General features: G+C 31.6%; 2 protein-coding genes across 2 annotated transcripts; one reads left to right on the top strand and one right to left on the bottom strand.

Moving 5' to 3' along the window:
* Nucleotides 1–10,454: 10,454 nt before the first annotated feature.
* On the top strand, nucleotides 10,455–15,635 carry LOC129311160 (probable protein S-acyltransferase 22). Its single transcript, XM_054953210.1, is given in 11 exon segments — nucleotides 10,455–10,942; nucleotides 11,027–11,140; nucleotides 12,145–12,537; nucleotides 12,860–12,928; nucleotides 13,023–13,094; nucleotides 13,329–13,457; nucleotides 13,706–13,786; nucleotides 14,023–14,211; nucleotides 14,594–14,879; nucleotides 14,882–14,961; nucleotides 14,964–15,635. Coding segments are annotated over 11 exon segments (1,863 nt in total). The 5' UTR covers nucleotides 10,455–10,900; the 3' UTR covers nucleotides 15,372–15,635.
* A 2,013-nt stretch (nucleotides 15,636–17,648) lies between these two features.
* LOC129311161 (uncharacterized) lies at nucleotides 17,649–19,083 on the bottom strand. The gene has a single exon (XM_054953211.1). It carries the CDS (start codon nucleotides 18,884–18,886, stop codon nucleotides 17,870–17,872), a length of 1,017 nt encoding a protein of 338 aa, XP_054809186.1. The 5' UTR covers nucleotides 18,887–19,083; the 3' UTR covers nucleotides 17,649–17,869.
* Between the last annotated feature and the right edge of the window lie 2,684 nt (nucleotides 19,084–21,767).

The following is a 21,767-nucleotide window of genomic DNA, read 5'->3' on the forward strand; positions in this document are numbered from 1 at the left end:
TAGTTTATATTTTAACAACTACTTTTTATTATTAATTTATGATGAATAAGTCTCTAGAAAATTCAGAGTAATTATCCATTTTGCAATACTATTTTATCATTTATTTGTTTCAACCGAATTTATTTGTCATTTTCCCTTTTTTCCATTGAAATAATGAAAAACGTGTAGCCCTAGAAAAATAACGTCATTTTTTTTGTTTTAAATAACAACTACTTTTTTTTTGGGTAAATAACAATTACTTATTGACAAATTTGTGCCAAAAAAACTTGTGCAGGGGCAATGTCTCATGTATGCACTACCCCAGCCCGAATATTTCATGGGCCTAAAAGCCCAAAGTTTTGTTTGACCCTTAGGCCCCCAGAAGTCAGCCTTTAAAAGTCAGTTCAGGCCTACCCTTTAAAATACCATCAACACTATAACATTCCAGAGGCCGGGCTTTTTTTATTTTTATATATATTTTTTTAATTTCTCTTCACTATGACTGCCCAATTTGTCTCCTCATGACTTATGCGAGCACTCTTTTGTTTAATAAACAAAATAATTTCCCTGATCAAAATTTTAAATTAAAATTTGACAAGCAATGATAAATTTAACCTGAATAAAACAAATATATGATTTAATAAAACATTGATCTATTTTACAATCCATATAGTTACTAAATTGTTATATTTTAATTTAAATGAAGATAAAATTAAATATCAAGAAAATTTATATATAGGCTATATTTTAAGTGGAGTTAAAAAAATGTTTGATAATGTTAGGGTGGGACAATGAGGCCAGGAATTGAGGATAGGAAATGATTAAATGCATCACATGTTTGTCTAAAGTTATATAATGAGACACCACTCACACCTACCAATTCCCTTATTACTATTATTAATATTAATATTATTTTTAAAAAAATCTTATGAAGAATTTTTTTGATGGCATCAAGTAAAGCACATATGATAATCAATCTCCTTCTTTAGGTTTTGCCTTTTTAGTTAGTGATGGTCCCACTTCCTATGATTATGCATTGCCTTCACTTTTAGGTTCATTCATCATTTTTATTTGGGTTCCTTTTAATTAAAGTATTATTTTCATATCGAGAATGTCATTATTATTCCCAAAAGTGACCATTTATTTAAGCATGCTTGTCCTTCAATTTCAATTCAACTCTTCTTCAAAATCTCTATATACTTTGATCAGTATTATTCAGGCAATTTTGATATGGGTATGATTGATTGTGATAGTGACCCACTTGGTAGTTTTCTGGATAAATACGTAGTTTATTATTTTTAAAAGATAAAAAATGTAAATTATATAAATTAAAGCCTAAATATTGGGAGAGAGTAGGCGCCATTTTTTTTTTTTTTTTTGGTGTGCAGAGTCTTTGCCCCTAAATGAAGCAACTTTTCTTTCGGTGTTATCCACTTTTTTGTTTTCTAAGTCCGGGGACCACTCACTGCTTGCATTTTCTAAGCAAATTAAATACACAAACCACACCTTTTTGCTGCAATTTCTTATCTTCATTCCCTTTATTTCTCTACACATTTCAGACATATAAACCCAAAAAGAAAAAAGAAAAAATATTTATTTCCAACATTCATAGAGCCCTTCATTTTGGAAAAAAGTTAAGTAAATTAAATTAATATGCAATAGTCATTATAGACATATAGTCAAGCTCATAAGAATTAGCTTATATCTTGCAAGATATGCAAATTCCAAACTTGTTGATATAAAATTTTATTAGTAAATAATTTATAAGTATTATTGTAGACATTTTTTTTAGTCATAAAACCTGCCTTTTCTACAAACACTTTTTTGTCCTTATACAATGCCCCTCCCCCATGTAGAAAAGGAATATAAATCAAGTTATGTTAGATTCCATAAAATTTAAATTTTTTTAAGAGGCCTAATGAGCGAGAAAATCAGTAAATTTATTTGCTTCTCTTAATATATGATCAAAGTTAATTGCCCAATCCTTTATAACAAAATTTTTAATTTTATTGATGGTTTCAAATAGTCTCCTACAAACATTTTAAATCATAAAACTTGCTTTGATCTTGACTTTTTAAGATGTAAAACTTGTCCTAACTTTGTAAAATCTTGGAATCTACCTCACACAAACTCCACACATGCATATAAATGAAGTAGATATAATGTAATGGCCCATATGAAAAATACTAATTCACAAATTCTCATAGTTCATCTCAATTTTGAATTAAATCTTTCTAATTTATTTGATTTGAACTAAGACTTTATAATTTGATTCATTATAAGCATTCATCTTCAAAGGTGAAAACCTTCGTAACACCATTAATGTTTTGGAAACTGATACATGAATTGTGCTTGTATTACTTTCTCAATTTAAAAATATAAAATATTTTTAATCAAATCTCACCTCTAATAATGTAGTTATCTACTTTTAAACTAACTTTATTTTTTCATATTTACCTCAATTAAACACCCAATAATAAATATAAATTCACTATTAATAGGAGTACTTTTGAAAAAGACAATGATTACACTTTAAAAGATTAAAAATACTCTATATTTTTAAATATTTAATTTTTTAAAAATATTTTATATTTTTAAATGGATGGAGTATTATTTATTTGTTTGTCATTTATTAATTTAATAAGCTTACTTATTAGAGCCAAATAAAACCCCACACCCAAAAAGAAAAAAAGAAAAAGCTTATAGTCAAAACAAATTAAAAAAAGAAACAAGTTGGCAGGGAAGCATGTGAATGGTGTCCTAAATAGTGACACCACTGCTGGGTCACCCTAACGTACGAAATGTATAGGTCACGGGTATCATTTCATTAGAAAATAAAGATATTATTCATCTTTTCGAACAAAAGCTAAATACTACTGTTTTATTTTAAATATAAGCTTGAACATAGCAAGACAAAGACGACAATCCATGTGTGGCTGAGATGACATCAAGAATTTCTCGAGGATCTTGACCCTGTAACTTGGGGAAAAAAAATTACTTTCCCATTTTTGAGGTAACGCTGGACATTTATCCTTAGCTTTGCTTCCAAGTTTAATATCTAATTAATTTTTATATTTTTTGGCACTACTCTTCTTGTTCTGTACCTCTCCGAGATATTCGTCCCTTTTTTATTCTAATATACTACTCTCATTATAATTATGATTATAGCCTTATAGGTTATAGATAATATTAAAACATGCTTGATAAATTGTTATTAGTTTGAATTTCACAATTATATTTTATATTTACTCATGTTTACTAAATGGATAATGAAACTCAAGCTGTCTCAGGTCTGCTTTGATTAATTTTAATCTCTCACATTTAATTTTTTATTAATTTGGCCTCTTGCGTTTTTTGTTAAATTATCAATGTTACTTCTTTGAAACACATATTAACTCTCAAGTAATTAATTTAATATGAAAAGTATATTAATAAATTGACATGTATATACAGTTAAATGAAAATAAATTAGCCCCTAAAAATTAGTTTAATTTTTATCAATTTAATTCCTTATGATACATTTTGCTTTTTATTTTTAAAAATTTAAGAGTCCATTTTTCCTATCTTAATAATTATATTTTTTTTATTAATCTGCATGGTCGCCATTAATATTTCCTTGTAAATTTTAACAGTATTACTTATTCTTTAAATAATAGAAACTAAATTGATAATTATGATAAATTTAAGGAATTAAATTGATAAAAGAATTTAAGAGATCAAATTGATAATTGAAATAAGCTTGAAGGATTAAAAATTTTATCATTCCTTTAAACAGACCATACTATAGTAATCATCTACTCAACTCAACCAACACTAACTGTGGGTATTTTGATACATAAGGAAGATTTAGACTCTTGCAATACGCATACTCTATCCTATTATCATCCCCTAAATTAATCCCATGTGGCTTGATTTCATATGTTAATTTAGAGATTTTTAGTGCAATAATAAGAGAAAACAACTAGAAGTAAAATTAAGAAAGGGATAGGTCCATGTGATTTATTTTCTGAATAAAAATCTTGTTAAATTGTAAAAATAAAATTTAAAAATCCAAGATTTACTAATATAACTTATTATAATAAAAGGTAAATGAGTAAATTACCTTTGAACTTTAGGTCTAATAGCACTATAGATCTTGAACTTATTTATTATGCAAATTGTTCTTTCAACTTTGAAAACGAGGCTAATAATAAAAGTTAACTTTAATTGTTTGTTAACAATAAAAGAGCCTGAGAATTACAAGAAATAAAAAAATTACAATAAAAAGATCAAAAACTTACAAACAATGACCTAACAAAATTACAATTTCTTTATAATTTTTCAAATCATTATCTACAATTTTTAGGTAATTTATTGTAATTTTATTGTTTTTTTTGTAATTTTTAACGTTCTTTTTTTATCAACTAATTATTAGAGTTTAGAGCCAAGAAAATGGGCAAGCTTGTCAATCTGAGCTTACATATAAGACCATGAGAATCATAAAATGGGCTAGCCCAAATCGATTGAGAGCTGCACATTTAAGCTTGCGTATAGTTTTTTAAAACTTCTTTATATAAAAATAATTCTAATCTAAATTTTCTTAGCTCATTTAAGTCTATTTAAGTATTTTCAATTGATAAAAAACTATACAAAAAACAAATAGGTAAAATGGCTCAAAGCTCACAGGCTATCTATGAGCTTGTTAGAGGGTTGGACTTCACATATAAGGGTTTTAAAGGGTAAGTGAGCTCAAACAAATTAACTCTTTTATGTTCGAGCTCATCAAATGACGATCCTTTAGTGTTGTACTAGCCGATTTTTTTAGCTTTATTAGAGTTGACTTTTGTTAATATCAAAGGTCAAATTGCATAATTTTTAAAAGTTAGGGAAACAATTTGCACAATTTCAAAACATGTGGTACTAAATCTAAAATTTAGGAGGTAATTGGCTCATTTATTCTATAATAAATTAAGAAACTACCTATTAATAAGATAATTAAGATGACCTACTTACACTTATTATTTTTCAAAAAAAATAAATATGGCTGATTAGGTTTGAAAATATTTTGCAGAAAATTTGTATTTTGATACTCTGTTGATTAATAAATCCATATTGTGGCCGGTGGTCTTTGTGCCGCAATGACACATTTGCTTCTCTTATGATAAATATAAATGAGTGAGTGCAGTTGTTGTAATTTATCTTTAAAAAATAAATATATTCGTATTGTGTGTGTAAGTAATTTTATTATCGTAGTTTATTTCATAAACATGAAGCATTATGAAACATCAAATTATGAAGAGAATCTTGTTATTGGAATGGGTGAGGACAGAAAATACTAAAAAGGCAGATATTCTCTTTTATTGTTTATGTTTTTAAGTTTTCCAATAAACGACAGACACAGATCCTTTGAAATTAAATGCTCTCCGTCTAGTCGAAGCAATAAGGAAAAAAAATCATTAAAGCTCGGTTAAAAAAATACTGACTTTGGTTCAAAATATAAATAATTTTTTAAAAAGTTATGTATATTAATAAAATTCTCATTTTTATAAAAATATATACTCCCTTCATTTTTATATATAAAATATTTTTAAATAAATTATACAAATTAATAAAAGTTAATTATCTAATTAAAAACACAATAATATTTTAATTTTATCCCTAATTATTATAAATAAAAAATAAATATTTTTTTAAAATAAATTAATAAGAGTACTTATATTTTTTTCATTTCAATTTAATAAGGATATAATAGTCCATTTATTCAAAAATATGCTAATAATTTCTCATATTTAGAGACAAAAAATGTTCTAAAAAACCTATTATATATAAAGACAGAAGGAGTATTATTTTTCATTTTACCTCTAGTTCAAATTACTAAAGCACTTTATGATTAGTGAGAAATACACTTATACAAATATCTAAATTAATAAACATAAGGGGTAAAATGGTGATTTTATTATATATATTAGGTTACTTATATTTTGAACTAAAGTTAGCTAAAGAAAAATATTTATATTTTAGATGAGTATAATATAAAGGAGTATGTTTATAAGTGCAAAACATTTCTAGTATTTTAAATGTATACTTCTTTTGTTTAAAAATATAAAATAATTTTAATCAAATCTTATCCCAATATAATATAGTTTAATAACTTGAAAAGCTATAAAAATTGATGATTTATACAGTAACAGCATTTTATCACATAGAAAAATAAAAAACCTTAAAAATAGAATATTATTACTATTTTCTAATAAAAGAATTAAGATTTAAATTACATATATTTATAAAATTACATATTTTTTATCTATTAATTAATAGTATAAGTTATTTAAATTTCATTAAAATTACATAAATTTCTGTTTATTTCAAAACTTTTTTTGGCCGGATTTTTATTTTAAAACTTACATGAATTTAACTTGAAATAAATGATATGTTATATAAACTCCTCTTAATTTTCCTGTCTTTGAAATGTTTTCGAAATTTTCCATTAAAGATAACAAAAATCTCTGTTTTGCATTTATTTATTTATGTATTTATTTTTATTGGAGGTTTAATGATTTTTATAAATAAAAATAAAGTTTTTCTTAATGTAAAAAGGCTGTACAATTAACATTTTTTAAAGGATCCATGTTTAATTTTAATAAAATTTAATAAAAATCAATAGACTTAATTTTATATCTTAGATTTTTGTCCTTATAAATTTTACAAATTCCTCCCAGATAAATTAAAATTCACCTCAGAGAACACCCAACTCAAAAAACGTAATTATATTTATAGCTCATACAATAAAGACACTGACGCACCATTTGAGAACTCTTTGCCACTTAATAGTGTTTCTTGCACACTTCCTCTATCTAGCATTATAAAATACTATTTTCAAAATATCATATTAAAAAATATAATGCATTTTTGATCTTTTAAGGTATTATCAATATAGTTTCTTCAACAATGTTCTTAATTAGAAGTGTACTCCTTTTGTTCTTATTTATAAGACAGATAAAAAAATTTTTTTTTAATCCTATTTATAAGTTAAGTTATTAAATTTTCATCACAAACTTTTTCTTTTACTATCCATTAAATGTTAAAGGGAAAAAATATATTATTAAAATATGTATATTTAATATGAGCAAAATTGAGAGATTATTAAATTTTAAGATAAAGTTAATGAGTTTTAAAGTTTTTTTTGATACTAATAAAACATGTTAACTTGGAAAGGAGGGAGTAAGATTTTTTTGGTTGAAAACAAAACCTATTAAATAATAATAAATATAAAAAGAATGTATAATTTTAAAATATCTTGCAATACGTACTAAAGGAAGTGTGAATTTTGAAATGTGTAAAAGGTGTATTCATGAGAATTAACTATTACAAGTAACTTTCAAGTAACTATACGTGTATGTAGAATGGCTGTGTTTGAGAGTACAGTACATAATTACATAAATCCATCAAATGATTAGAACTGTGATTAGTACAATGACTCACAATATTTAAGGAAGTGGAGAATTTTAATAAAAATCCTTTAACCATACTTAATTACACTCAAAACTTTTAAAATTTTATTGCAGATTAGGGGTATTAATTTAATATTAAATTTTAAAAAAAATGATAAAATTGCCCCTCTCCTTTAAATTAATAGCAAGACTTCCCTATTTCACTTATTAATAACTCCACTTCATTTGTTTATTTATTTACCAAATATTGTTAATGACTTTGCTTCACTTGTTTATTTCCCTTGAATGAAATCAAGTAAAAGTTTGATAATGATCAAGTGAAAGCAATAAACAAGTGAAGTAAGGCAATAAACAAATGAAATAGAACAATTAATAATAATCTGTATGTAAATAAACAACACAAAGTATGAGAATTAACAAGTTATCTTACGATAATTTAAACACCTAAAATGAAAATAAGTTAAATAGAACAATTAACAACATTTTGCAAGTCAATGAATAAATGGAATAATGCAATTAACAATCAAACTAGGGAAGTTTTAATATTAATTTAAAGAAGGGATAATTTTGTCATTTTTTTCAAAAATTTAATATCAAATTAATACTTCTAGACTGTAGTAGAATTTCAAAAATTTAGATGCTTTTAATGTAAATAAATTTGGTTGAGGGTCGTTTATTGGAATTTTTCCTAAAAGAAGGGATAATGAAAGTAATCTGCCACCTAAATTAGTTTGTTTTTGTTTAACAAATCAAACTGAAAGGTCAAAATGTGAAGTAAGTATGAAGCAAATCTGAATTAATTAAGATAATTAATCACAATAAATCACATTTGTTCAACCCCACGCGTTTGCTAGGGTGGTTGTGGCTGTGAACTATTGAATCATATTTTGCTACTTGAAAGTTGAAAGCTAAGGCTCCTAGACTTCCCATGTCAAAACAAGTGAAAATGATAATAATATGAACAATTGTTTGACTTTTCCTTTCTGGTTCGAATATGTTTTTAATTTATTTTACTCGGTTAAAAATTAAATTATTTCACAGTGTAAATTATACATCGTTGTCTCTTCATTATTTGAATAAATATCCAATATTGTATATTTATTTTACATGTCACGATTAAATGAAAATAACATTAATTATTTTAAAAAAATAAACACAATATTATGCTTGACATCAAGGACGTGCTTGTTTAAATTTAAAAAATGAAGTGATTTTGATAAGCTAAATATAAATAATTATGTTTCTCATATTAATAATTTTAATTTTATCATCAACAACTTTAGTCTAGGATGCAACAACTACATTTTCTATTATTTTGTAGAGGGTTGAAAAATTTAATTTTATAAAAATATGTCATGTAAGTACGTACAGCAATTATCTCATTATACGGTTTTTTTTTTTATCGGTGCCTATTTGGACTGTGATTTTTTTGTTTTGGTAATTCTCATTTTAAAATAATCATTTTTTGAAAGGCAATCTGAACTAAATAATTTGAAAACAGACTCTTTTTAAGTTAATCTCAACTATCTTGTGTGAATGTAAGTTGGGAGAACCAAATTAAAACTCTCATATGAAAGTTGATATTTCAACTAATCAAACAATTTTTAGTACTCCAAATACAATAAATTATAACTAATTTATATAGTCTAATAAAATTGATTAAGTATAATAATTATATCTAAACGTAGAAATTTTGAATTAAATTATCCCTATAATTTATAATAAATTTATCTCATGAAAATAAACATTGATTTTTTGAGGGACAGTTTGAAAAAAAAACGTAATAAACACTTTTTGAAATTTATAGTTTTGCTTATAAATAAAAACAAAAAGACATACAATAATTTATCTTATATTTGAACATCAGGGGAAGGACTCAATATATAATTTTATCGTTTACATTTAAGTTAGATAACGTTTAAAAAATAAAAAAATTGGATTTAAATAATTTATATCACCACAGTAATGAGCATCAAAGTAGGACTTAAAACTCTGAGTAAAATCACATGAACATTTTATCCACAGATATTCAATCCATTGATGCTAGACAAAAGTAAAACACTAAATTGCCCAATGTTTTACTATGTATATTTACTTTTTTATTTGGCCACCTTTGTGTTATAATTTTTAAATACAGAGAGAAGAATAAGGACAAGAATGTGGTCAAATAAAATAATTGTTAAACTGAGGGTGTGATGCGTGAAACACGAGTACTTTGGTCGTTTTGCAGCCTCATTTAATTACCATACAAAAATTAAAATACAGGTGGCAGACGGTGTGTCTTTTGCTTCCGAATAAAATCAAAACGGAAAAGAAACTAAGAAAGTGAGAAGATGACAAAATAATTTATATGGTTCTGTTTACACTTTACATCGTTAATGGAATATTTATTTTGATTTTATTTATAATGTATTTTTATAATTTTTATTTTTGTTCCTATTAAATGCTACAAAAATTATTAAATATCATAATATTTAATTTTTAATATATATATATATTTTAATTTTATTTATCATTATTTCTAACATTTCTATTGAAATTAAAAAAAAACTTTAAAGTTGAACCTCATCAATTCTATCTAAAGTTCAACATGTTTCTAATGTTATCCTCATTAAATGTATATATTTTAAAAATAAATTAATCTATTATTTGATAACCTTATTAATATTTAATGAGGTAAAATGATAAAAATAAGTATATTAATTATTAAGGTGTCATATAAATATGATTAAAAGAATATTTAATATAATAAAGTTAAAAAATTTATTAAATTTTTAAATAATATTAACAAGATTTAAAATTATTATACGACTGTAAGAGAAAGCATAGACAATGTAAAAGACAATATTATCTCTGATAAGATATTTAATGAGATCAAAATTAAAAAATTATTAAATTTATAGATAAAATTAATACATTTTATTATTATTATTTTTTTAATAAAACATGTAAAGAGTAAGACGGATAGAGTAAAATTACAGAGACAAGATAGAGAAGCGGGGGGTTTCAACAGGAAGCTTTTAAGGGGGTTGTTGGCAATAACAAAAGCAGAACCAAACAACTGTCCGTTGCAGAGGCCTGAGACCCATGATTTGCCCATGGCAAAAAGGTAACGCTCGCTACCAGCAGAGGCCTCTCAGCCTGAGGGAAAAAGTAGGGTCCAAGGGTAATTATAGGCATTCAAAGAGTCCCAGACTCCTCTCCCCCACACTCACAGATCTCTGCCAAATTAAAACAATCCAAATTCACTAAAAGCTCATTCCTTTGCCTCTTCCACAATCTGGGATTGTCATTCAGTGAGTAAACCAGACCAAGCTTCCTCACTATACACTCCTCTTCGCACCATTACCAACATAGTCTCTGTTCTATCTCTATCGCTGATTTTTTAGGGACATGGTGGGTGACACAGCTCGCTGTAGGTCTATATAGTGCCCCCTAGATTTGTGTCTTTGTACCTTCTACTCTGTCAACTTCTGCGTTCAATCTGAGCCATGAGGAAGCATGGATGGCAGCTGCCTTACCATCCTCTGCAGGTTGTTGTCAATATGTGTGTTCTTTGCACTAGTGCTTTCTGGTGTTTCATAGGATTTTACTCATTTTGAGAATTTTTCCCGAAGGTGGTGGCGATTGCTGTGTTTTTGGCCTTGGGATTCGCATTTTATGTGTTCTTCGCTCCTTTTGTTGGAAAAAAGATGTATCAGTACATTGTTATGGGCCTCTACACGCCCCTGGTAAACCAATCTCTGACCTTTCTCTGCTTTTTGTATACAAATTCTGTTGCTTGTTTTGGTCGGTGAAGGAAATGAGATCTGCGATTGGTACTGTCCGATTTGTGAGTTCCTTCTTCTTCTATCCTCTTTCTGGATTTTCATTTGGCTAGATTTTTAAAGGGTATCATTCTGTGATCACCTCTCAATATCTCCTTCCTTTTTCTACCCACTTTTAGTGTCCTTCAAGAAAGAGCCCGTTCAAGATACGTAAACTAGAAATAAATGCCTTAGCCTTCGTTATCCTGATAATGAAATGCTGCTGTGTGCTTTCGCTTTCTCAACTATATTACCCTTCCCAATAGTTGACACCTTAGCATACATATAAATGTCGATTCAAACTTATTTGAATTTTGAATACGAGGTTTGCTTGAAATATCTCTCTGACATTCTTTACTTGAATGTCTGCCAGCTATTCGACCCTTGATAGAGGGGTCTCAATATATCTAGCAAATAGCCAAATACTTGAATCTCTTGTAAACCCCAGAGGACGTTGACTTAAATTTCATGGCAACTTGAATAGATTTAGCGCTAAAATTTGCAGAAGTTTATCCTGCTTCTGGGATGTAGAACTAGTACAGATAGTTCTGGTTGACTTCCTGGTTCTTGACTTAGTTTCCATGCTTGAGTGTATTTGGCATCTATCCTAACTTAGCTTGTTGATATATTTCTTCTGGCTGTTTGCAAGTTTGATCCCACCTACGATGCTTTTAGTAGTTTGTAGGTGTGAATTTTTTCACGATTTCTGTTACCCTCTTTCACTCTGTCTAAATGACTAATTTTGTGATCCGGTTTTAAGTGTAACAATTTGTAAAACAAGGATAATTACTAAATGGTATCCATTTGACGAGATTATTCCCATTTTCTGAGGAAATGTATAATGATCAGAAGTAAATGTGTTAACTCATGAAGTATTAATATATGCAAAGAACGTCACCGTGTTTTAGTAATATCTAACCTTTTGCCAGATTACTTGCGCCTTTGGACTGTACATTTGGTGTGCAGCTGCTGATCCAGCAGATCCAGGAGTTTTTAAGTCCAAAAAGTATCTAAATATTCCAGAAAGTGGAAAGCTTGCGGGATTAAATGGTTCTAAGTTGGGTGGGGGATCAACTTCGTCAATGCATGATGCAAATGCTTCAATAGTTGGAGCCAAGTCTCTGGATAAGGAAGAGCAAGGTACAGAATTAAGTTTGAAAGATGCTGCTATTTCAACAGTGAAGGGTGCATCAGCGTCACCTTCATCCTCTTTCCTGTGTCCTTTTGCTTTAATCTGCTGCTGTTCTAAACCAAATGATGAATCAACTGACCAACAAAATAGTGAAGATGGCATGTTCTATTGCAGTTTGTGTGAAGTTGAGGTGAGTAACAACAATTGACTAAAGATTTATTCCTCCAAAGTCTACTTCCTGACATAATTGTTGGAATGCATTCTGCATTTAAGTAGTGATGAGGTAAACAGATAATTTTACCTCAAAATTACCTCGACAGTCCTGCATGCTGAAGTAAGATATGCAATTTGTGTCCTTGATATCATTCTTTATAATGCTACCTGTTATGCTATCACCTTATGCTTAGCCTCAACAGAATGCTCGAATCTTGGAACTATTACATGAATGCAAGTTTCATTCTGTAGATTCCAAAATTAAAGTTTTACATCATTGAATAATGCTACCATTGCAGGTCTTCAAATACAGCAAGCACTGTAGAGTCTGTGACAAGTGTGTTGACCGCTTTGATCACCATTGCAGAGTATGAGGATCTGGTTTCTGGTTTCTGGTTTCCGGCTTCTTTCCTTGTCATTTGATGCATGTTCTGAAGACCTGTTGCATCTTTGTTTTTGCAGTGGCTTAACAATTGCGTAGGGAAAAGGAACTACCGACAATTTTTTACCCTCATGATTTCTGCTCTCCTCTTGGTAAGCAAGACTATCCACCCTGCCTTGCCTTTGCTTAAGAAGTATGAGATTAGTTTTCCTTTCTCGTAAAATGGTCATGCCATCCTATACCTGCAACAATAATTGTTGCAAGCAACATGCCGGAACCAGACGACCACCCCAGAGTAAGCATTTTTTATTTCCTAGTCATTTTCATTTTGATTAACTATTGACAGGTATATACATGGTTTGTGCACCTTGGGCTTGAGATTGCAGCTTATTCTTCAATGGTCTACTGGGATGTTTGTGCTTATCTGCTGTTTTCTAGAGAGAGAGAAATTTTCAGTGGATATCTCTGCCAAGTTGGGAAGCAGTTTCTCTCTGGTGCCTTTCGTTATTGTGTTGGTGAGCATTATTTCTTGCCCCCCCTTTTTTTGGTACACGATGTTCATTGGTGACTGTACTGCTAAAATTGATACATGTCCTTTTGCACAATGAACGTTTTTTCTGCTCGGTTCTTTTTGCTTGTTCTTTAATTTTGTCCCTTCTTCCATTTTAATGAATGAATTTAGCAATTTATATTTTGCAAAAATTGCAGCTGCTATTTCCAACTACTATTCTTATGCCTACAAAACTTTTCCCCCTTGTCACAGGTTGTTTGCTCAATTTTGGCTGTCATTGCTACCTTGCCCCTTGCTCAACTTTTCTTCTTTCATATCCTTCTCATTAGAAAGGTAAGCTTGAAATTTGTATATTGCTTTGATAATCTGGTTGTATATTTGTTAAAAGTCCCACATTGCTTGCCCGTCTTTGAGTATGTTTTATTTAGTTGTTGGACAACTATGCTGATATCAGGTGGTTCTAGATTAGAATCTAATGTGGTAGCAGAGTCCAATCCTACCGCATCAATTTACACATATAAACATAAATGGACTTGTTACCCATATGAATATTATTACTGATAACTCAGGGAATCAGCACTTATGATTACGTCATAGCTCTAAGGGAGCAGGAGCAAGACCTGCAGGGAGTTGGAGGTCAGCAGAGCCCCCAAATGTCTACTGTCAGCTCACTTACAGGATTAAGCAGTGCAAGTTCATTCACTACTTTCCACCGTGGTGCATGGTGCACGCCCCCACGCATGTTCCTTGAAGATCAGGTGATTCTACAAGTCTATATCTTCATGGGATTCATGTTTATTGTCCTTTGCTTCTTATTTTATGATTGGACCTTTTCTGCTTAAACTGCCTTGCTATTGTTTTTACAAAAGCACTGATGCATGTGAATATGTATTTGGAGTAAACTTTTGATATGATATCCCATGATTAATAATAGTTCCTAAACTGTCGAGTAACAACCTTACTATTAAGCATTTGATCCTCTTAGAGCATCATAGCAGCTTCTACCATTGAGAGAATATTCATATATAAATGAAGCTGAAGTATGATTTCATGTCCTATTTATCATTATCTGCTTTATTCTATACTTACCGGACACTTGTTTCTATTTTTCTCTCGTGGGGTTGTGGGGGGTGGGGATAGTTTGATGTGGTGCCCCCCGAAACAGGTTCTGTAAGTTCACTAGGAAGGAAGACATTGAGAGATGAACCAGTCAAGAAAAAGAATCCCAGAACTGTGAAAATCAGTCCATGGACATTGGCACGGTTGAATGCCGAAGATGTCTCCAAGGCTGCTGCAGAGGCAAGAAAAAAGTCCAAGATCCTGCAGCCTGTAATGCAACAGGAAAAATCTTTCAGGCTAGAACATGCCAGCAACTTTGGAAGCAGTGGCCGGCGATTGGTCCCCAGGGTTGACAGTAACAGAAGGAGGGCAGCAAGCGGGTTCGCCTTCCTGCTGACCTACCTATGGAGCCTCTGACAAACGATTCTGCCATTGATATGGATAAAACTTTGGTGGAACATCTAATTTAGCCCCTCTTCAGCTGGAAGCTCGAAGTGCATTCCAAGCTAGTAGAGTAATGTCAAGCTCAGCTGGGATCATTACTACTTCGTCTCCTGAAAGCAGTTTAGATTCCCCCGATATCCACCCTTTTCGAGTATCTTCATCGGCGGCTGAAGAAGCGAGGCAGCTAGCAGCAGGTCTTTCTGCTGCTGGCACCACGACTCTGAAGGAAATCCCTCTGTCAAGGTCAACTAGTGACGGGTATGAAGCTTCTGGCGGGGAAGACAGTGACAGGGTTCCTGCCAGGATTGTTCAAAGATCTACGAATTGGACTAATCTTCTTTTCAATCCTGATCATGATGAGAGGTACTCAAATCTAAAATCTTCTTCCAGCCTGGTTCATGGTAGAAAGTTGTGACCAAGTTGAGAGCTTTGCTTCTGACTATACTGTTGGGAATTTTTCATTCTTTGATTTGTGAGCCAGAGGTACTTTCAGCATTCGGAAGCTAAAGCTGACCCCAAAAAATGTGCAGTACGGTTTTGTGAAAGTCATGCGGTAACTGGTGTACAAAGTCTTAGGTCACGGGAACTGATGAAGCTAAGCTTCTTGATATATTGCCTCCTTGCGCTAGCTGGCCGTTGTATTTCAAAAAATTTCAACAAGCAATATCCTGATTCCTGAGATGGCTTTTACTGAATCTCCGTTTTTACTTTCTTGAGAGAGATACTGCAAGCTACTTTAACATCGCATTCCTGCGAGACATGATTTCTTTTTAACTTAGTCGTTCATAAAATTAACTCTTGAGGATATGGTCGCTGGAAAACATAACAAATAGGAAGGTAATGTTGACTTGAAAAAAGTAAGCGCCATTTTGTCAGGAGAATTTTGCAAAGGATTTTTTATAAACACTGTAGTAGTTAAATATCAATCATGCATAATTAGCTATCATATAGCTGTTGGTCCAATTCACCTGCGACATGTATACTTCTGGTGCATGAGTTACGGAAAACTTTTCACTGAGAGGTGACTAGAGCCGCAAAAGTTGCACAATATCGGTCTAGATTTTGTGGCAAGTCGCAATAAATATATTAGGAGGAACATGACTATAAATAACATGGTTCAATCATGTTCAATTTATTTTTCCCTTCATTTATGATCGTGGGGGATGCATCGGGACACCATGAATATGATTATCTAACATAGTAACATGTATCACGAACCCACAACTGAAATAGAATTCGCCTCTTGGTGAGTCATTGGAAGAACCACAAGTGATCAGGGCAAATACAGACCGTTAAAAGTACAGGTGCAATCATAGTCACGTCAGTATGATACTTCCTTGATTGAAAAAAGTAAGATATTTTTAATTAAATCTTTTTTTTAATAAAATAATTACTTATTTTTAAATTAATACTCTTTTATATTTACCCTGATTTAATAAAATATTCTATCTTAAAATAAATATAAAGTAATTTATTTAATAAGATCATTTTTTTAAATAATAATTATACTTTAAAAGATTAAAAATTCTTACATTTTTTAATTAAAAAGGTATTTTTTAACCAAAGACCAATTTCGTGGTACCAAGTCGTCTCTTCCTAGCACTAAGTTCGGAGTTCAATCCCCATGGCTCTTTAGGAGCTAAAATTATGCTAATTGTTGCACAACCGTGACACCACGAACCTATCTAAAAATTTGGGCAGTCTTCTCTTTTGAATTTTTCAATCTGGTTCAAAGAGGAATCATGACGAAGTTAATGGCTGAAGGAAATGAAGTGAGCACAAAATCAAGAAAAAGCGTCAGTCTTGTGATTACGTACAAGAGAGATAAGATTTATGTCTGCAGGCTCAGAACAGATTCTAAACCCAATTTTCCTTGATTTCAGTCTCTCCAAACTTTGTCAGCAACTCACTGTATATGCCAAACTGGCATGGTGGAACGAGCCCAAAAACTCAGAACTGGAGCTGAGCACCCTGTCTTAGAATAATGCTCGATTTCTCACATCTATATACGATGTAAAAATTATGAATCATGAACCATATCACTCTTTTTTCAAACTCCATGCATTGCATGAGACTCACTAATCTCTCTCTCTCTCTCTCTGACACACACACACACACACACACACACACACTCACACAGAGTTGCTAATAGGGATCTCAAAATAGCTAAAACCTGAATGTGGAAACGCAGCTTTATTTTCAGTGCGGCTAAGGGCCTTGCAGAAACTAAAACTTAACAGTCAACATACAACTCTGGCCAAGGCATCATGCTCATAATATTCACGAATTATGAGAATGATGCTTATCACAACTTGGCCTCGGTAAAATCTTGCATCAGATAAAACGTAAATAAATCATCCTGCTTTCATTTCCCACAAAAAGAAACAAAATTTAGCTTTAGCCCTTAACAAGTTTGGATACTGGACCTGCATACGTTGGTAAGCACAATTTACAAGCAATTCAGAGAAATCATTCATTTCAACATCACATACTATAAATGTCGATTTGCAATTGATAGCTAATCAACATATTTAATGCTCAATACTATAAAAGGCCAAGTTCTAAAGCTTATCAACCTATGAGAATGGACGGATCCTTCTAATATCCTCATATCCGTATATGATTAGATCTTTAACTTCAGTCCCTAATTGAAAACTACTACTATACTAGTTGAACTCAAACGAGAAAGAGAAAAAGAAGTACAACCTTGTTTTCAGATAGTGAATGGTAAGTATTCACAGGTCACACATTTTATTCTTTCCTTCTTTCAATGACAGTATGATACATCTAAAAAAACATTCTTGCCTGGCCTACTTGTCTTTAATTTTATACACTTAGTCCTGGTGAACGGTATAAGACTTACATAAGTTTACAAAGAGACATTATTCATAGCACAGACCTCGGTATCTAACTTTATACATGAACAACTGAAACAACGTGAGGAACCTTTCCTTCATCAAAAGGCAAACTAACATACTCTCTGGCAAACTCCTCAGCAATCTCAAGAGCAAGCTCACCATGAATAGCCTTGCAATACATGTACAGCACAGTGTTCGCTGCTGTGTTGTAAAGCAGAAGCAGCATAAGAAAAGTGGAAGTTACCACAATTTGCGCCACAAAAGCCCAATTACTCCACATATCGTTGGCAGTACTATCGGATCCCATCGTCAGAATCCAACTGCTCCAAACCAAAATACCAGCAAAGAATCCGAAAAACAACAACGAAGACAAAGCCACCCCTTTCATCCCCTTGATCAAACCAGTACTTCGTCTCAGAGGCTCCAAGCCCCAACTCGATTCTACTACCACTACCACCGATACCAAGGTCCAGTTCACTTGCAGATACACTAACACAAGCAACAGAACAAGCAGGAGAATCCCAGAGAAGCCGATAAAATAAGGGGAAGAGTATTCAATTTGAATCCCTAGGAGCTCAATCCCTCGAATCACCAGAAGCAAGAGAAGCCCGAATACAAGGGTGATCAAGGACACGATGATCTGAGAAACGATGACGGTGACCAGGAGGGGTAAGAAGGAGGCGAAGATAGATTTGATTGCGGAAACAAGCCTGACGGGTCGGCCGTAGAAGCCATGGAATATGCTGTAAGTGATGGTACCGACGGCAGAAAGGGAGAAAATGAAGACGAAAAGGGAATAAAGGAGAGAGAGCCAAAGGGTATTATGGTCAACCAGTGGTGGTGGTTGCTCGTGGAAATGAACAGTCAGACGGAGAAGAACGTGGAAGTTGGAGGAGAAAGAATCGGTGAGGAGGCGTTGGAGGGTAGGGTAGACGATGAGAGAGAAGGAAAGTGGGAGGAGGAAGATGACGGAGAGAGCAAGGAAGTGGCGAGAGTGAGCGTTGATGATGCGCTTGGATTCGGAGAGAACGGCCCAGAGATCAAGAGACGGTCCACGGTGCGGCATCGCCATGGTGGATCCCGATGACGGAAGTGCAGTGTCCGCGGTGGCGTGTGGAGCTAGAAACTCCAGAAGCAGCGTCGTGACGATGATGCTGGATGCAAAGTTTGGGGCTTTCGGCTATCCCTATCTTCTCCTTTTGTTGGAAGCTGACGGAGCGCCGCGTTTTCGGAATTCACCGTTGAGGAAGAGGTTTTCAAAACAAACGCTGGTTTGATCCTATTTTACCATTGCTGGATGAGAACAAGTTACTTTGCAAGTTCTAGAAAGTGTTCACATGTACTGGCCGAAAAAATAGATGGTATTCACATCTAAGGAAAATTGATAACAAGAACCCCTTTTTTAGTTGTTGTTGTTGAAAGAGTGACAAATTCTTGTATGCACCCTGCACTATGCCATTCATGTCCAGCCTAATAAATATATCATGTTAGATAATTACAAAAATAAATTAATTATTATTGATAACAATAGAGAGAGAGGGAAGAAATAAAATTAAAGAGTTATCATCTAAAAATAAAGTCATTAAAAATGATAAAATTTAAAATTTTATTTCATTGAATTGGTATAACATGACATGTTTTTATTAGGAATGGCATTGATAATGTCATAATGTATTGGCCCAAGAATTTCTCTTAGGTAAGTATCTTATTAAGACCATGGGATATCTCATCATCACTCTTGTTTTGTATGGAATATTAAAGATAAAACACCTCAATAGAAGTAATTATACGATAATTAAAATCAAGAGTTAAAGGATAAATCTACAATAAAAGTAGTTAGTTAGGGGCACTTAAGATCATAAAGTAGAGATGGGTGTAAACGTATCCCAAACATTAAATTAATGAGTGCGATTGGGTCATCTTCGTTTAAATTGGTGAACATTGATCGTGACAAAACACACATAAACTAACAGTTGAAATATTTGATGACATGGTAGGTAAAAAAAAAGAAAGAACAGATATATTTCATGATGTGTCCGTGAAAGATGATCCTTGTTAGCACTTCCTTGGCTAAGTCACAATTAATCCTTGTAAGCTTAAAGTTAGGTCTGGACACTTTGTTATTTTGCTATGTTACATTCAAGAGTCAAAAGGTCAAGGTCTTTAGTTTGATAGGGTTTGAAATTGTGAAGACGACTTGGTGAGAGCATGTCGAAGAAAGCAAAAGGCAAAGTGCAAGTGGATAAGAGTCGAGATAGTAGAGGAAGTGGGGTGTATGTGACGAGAGGATCTATTGCAAAGTTTACGGTTTATGAAAATGACAATACAAAATCATAGGTGAGCATCAATTTGTTCAATGTACAATGAATAGGCAGTAATTGAATGAGACTTGTATTAGAGTGGACAAGATATTTGGATAAAAAGTATCCATTTGGGTAAGAAAGCATACATTTAGGTAGGAGTGTTCTTGAACATTAAAAGCTAATAGAGGATGACATTTGGGTAAGAACCCATTTATTTGGGTAGGAACAGGTTATATTGGTAGGAATAAGACTCACCTAGGTTACCATGGGTTTATGTCATCCATCTAGGTGCCACCAAGCCATAATGGTAATACCTTATTGAAGTTTCATATTCCTCCTCGCTGCAACCTTGTCTAATGATTGCAACCCTCCTCTTGTTACTTCCAGCGGTCAATGATGAAGAAGACACCATGCCAGTACACGAAGAAGACAAAGACCCTTTTTATTGCCAATACTCATGCTTCTGCTGTGGTTGGTGTACCATTTATTACTTGCAAATGGTCGAGTTTAATAAGAATGAAAACAAGCTATACTAACACATTAGCAAATATTTCAACCATTAACTTATGTGTGTACTTTCACAGTCAATATTCACCAAGTCAAATGGAAATGGCACAATTACATTTATTAATTTAATGTTGGAGGTACTTTTGTACCCATCTCTACTTTTTTAATGTTGGAGGTACTTTTGTACCCATGTCTACTTTATGATGCTAGATGCTCTTAATCGGTTACTTTATATAAATTTGTTCTTTGACCCTAAAAAGAAGGATAAAACATCTCATCACAAGTTGATGATGATCACACCGATCAAACTATATTAAAGATAAAATATAAGAGAGCATTTCATTATAAGTAATTGGACTTTATTTATTATTTACAAACATGCTTTTGTTAATTTGTTTTGATCTCAATCATTAAGGATAGTTTAGTCATTTGAGATTGAAAACTATTTAGATGAACCCCTTTTTTCTTTTGAGTGAAAGGCCACAAGTAAACCGTGCTATCTGACATGAATAGTTATGTCATCGTACAAAAAATTCCTACAACCCAAGGATGGAGAATCCAAAATAAGTACATTAAAATTATCAGTAGAAGCTTGATGGGTTAACCAATCAGCGCATGTGTTTGCTTTTCTAAAATCATGATTAAATGTAATAGTCCAGTCTCATGAAATGAGATATCTGATATTATTAATAGTAATAGGCAATAAGTGATTGATAAAAAACTCATTGTGAATTAATGAAATAGCCTAATTCAGATGAATCCTTCAAGCATGTAGAGCACTATCATATTATATTGGGCCCGCACAGCAATTTTTCTTCTTCTAGAACCTTGTATGCCATTTCTCCAAAAAAAAAAAAATACTACACGTGTAAATGCGTAATACAACTTAGATATAAGGTCAATTAAATTATGATTTTTTTTGAAATAAGGTGATTTAAAGGATTGAAAGGGCGCAAATTTAAAAACTACCCTTCATAAGTAATGATTAAATCCATCCCTCTTTACAATAAAAATTATTATTTATAAAAATATTAAAAGTTATTTTTATCTCTCAACTTTAAATGAAGGGTTAATAAATATTCTAAATTTAAATAAGGGTATATTCTATCCCTCAATGTTAGAAATTCTCTCCCTCCATTTCCT

This window comes from Prosopis cineraria, unplaced genomic scaffold, assembly GCF_029017545.1.
Source record: "Prosopis cineraria cultivar Desert tree isolate PC_DT_omini unplaced genomic scaffold, ASM2901754v1 PC5, whole genome shotgun sequence".
NCBI lineage: Eukaryota > Viridiplantae > Streptophyta > Magnoliopsida > Fabales > Fabaceae > Prosopis > Prosopis cineraria.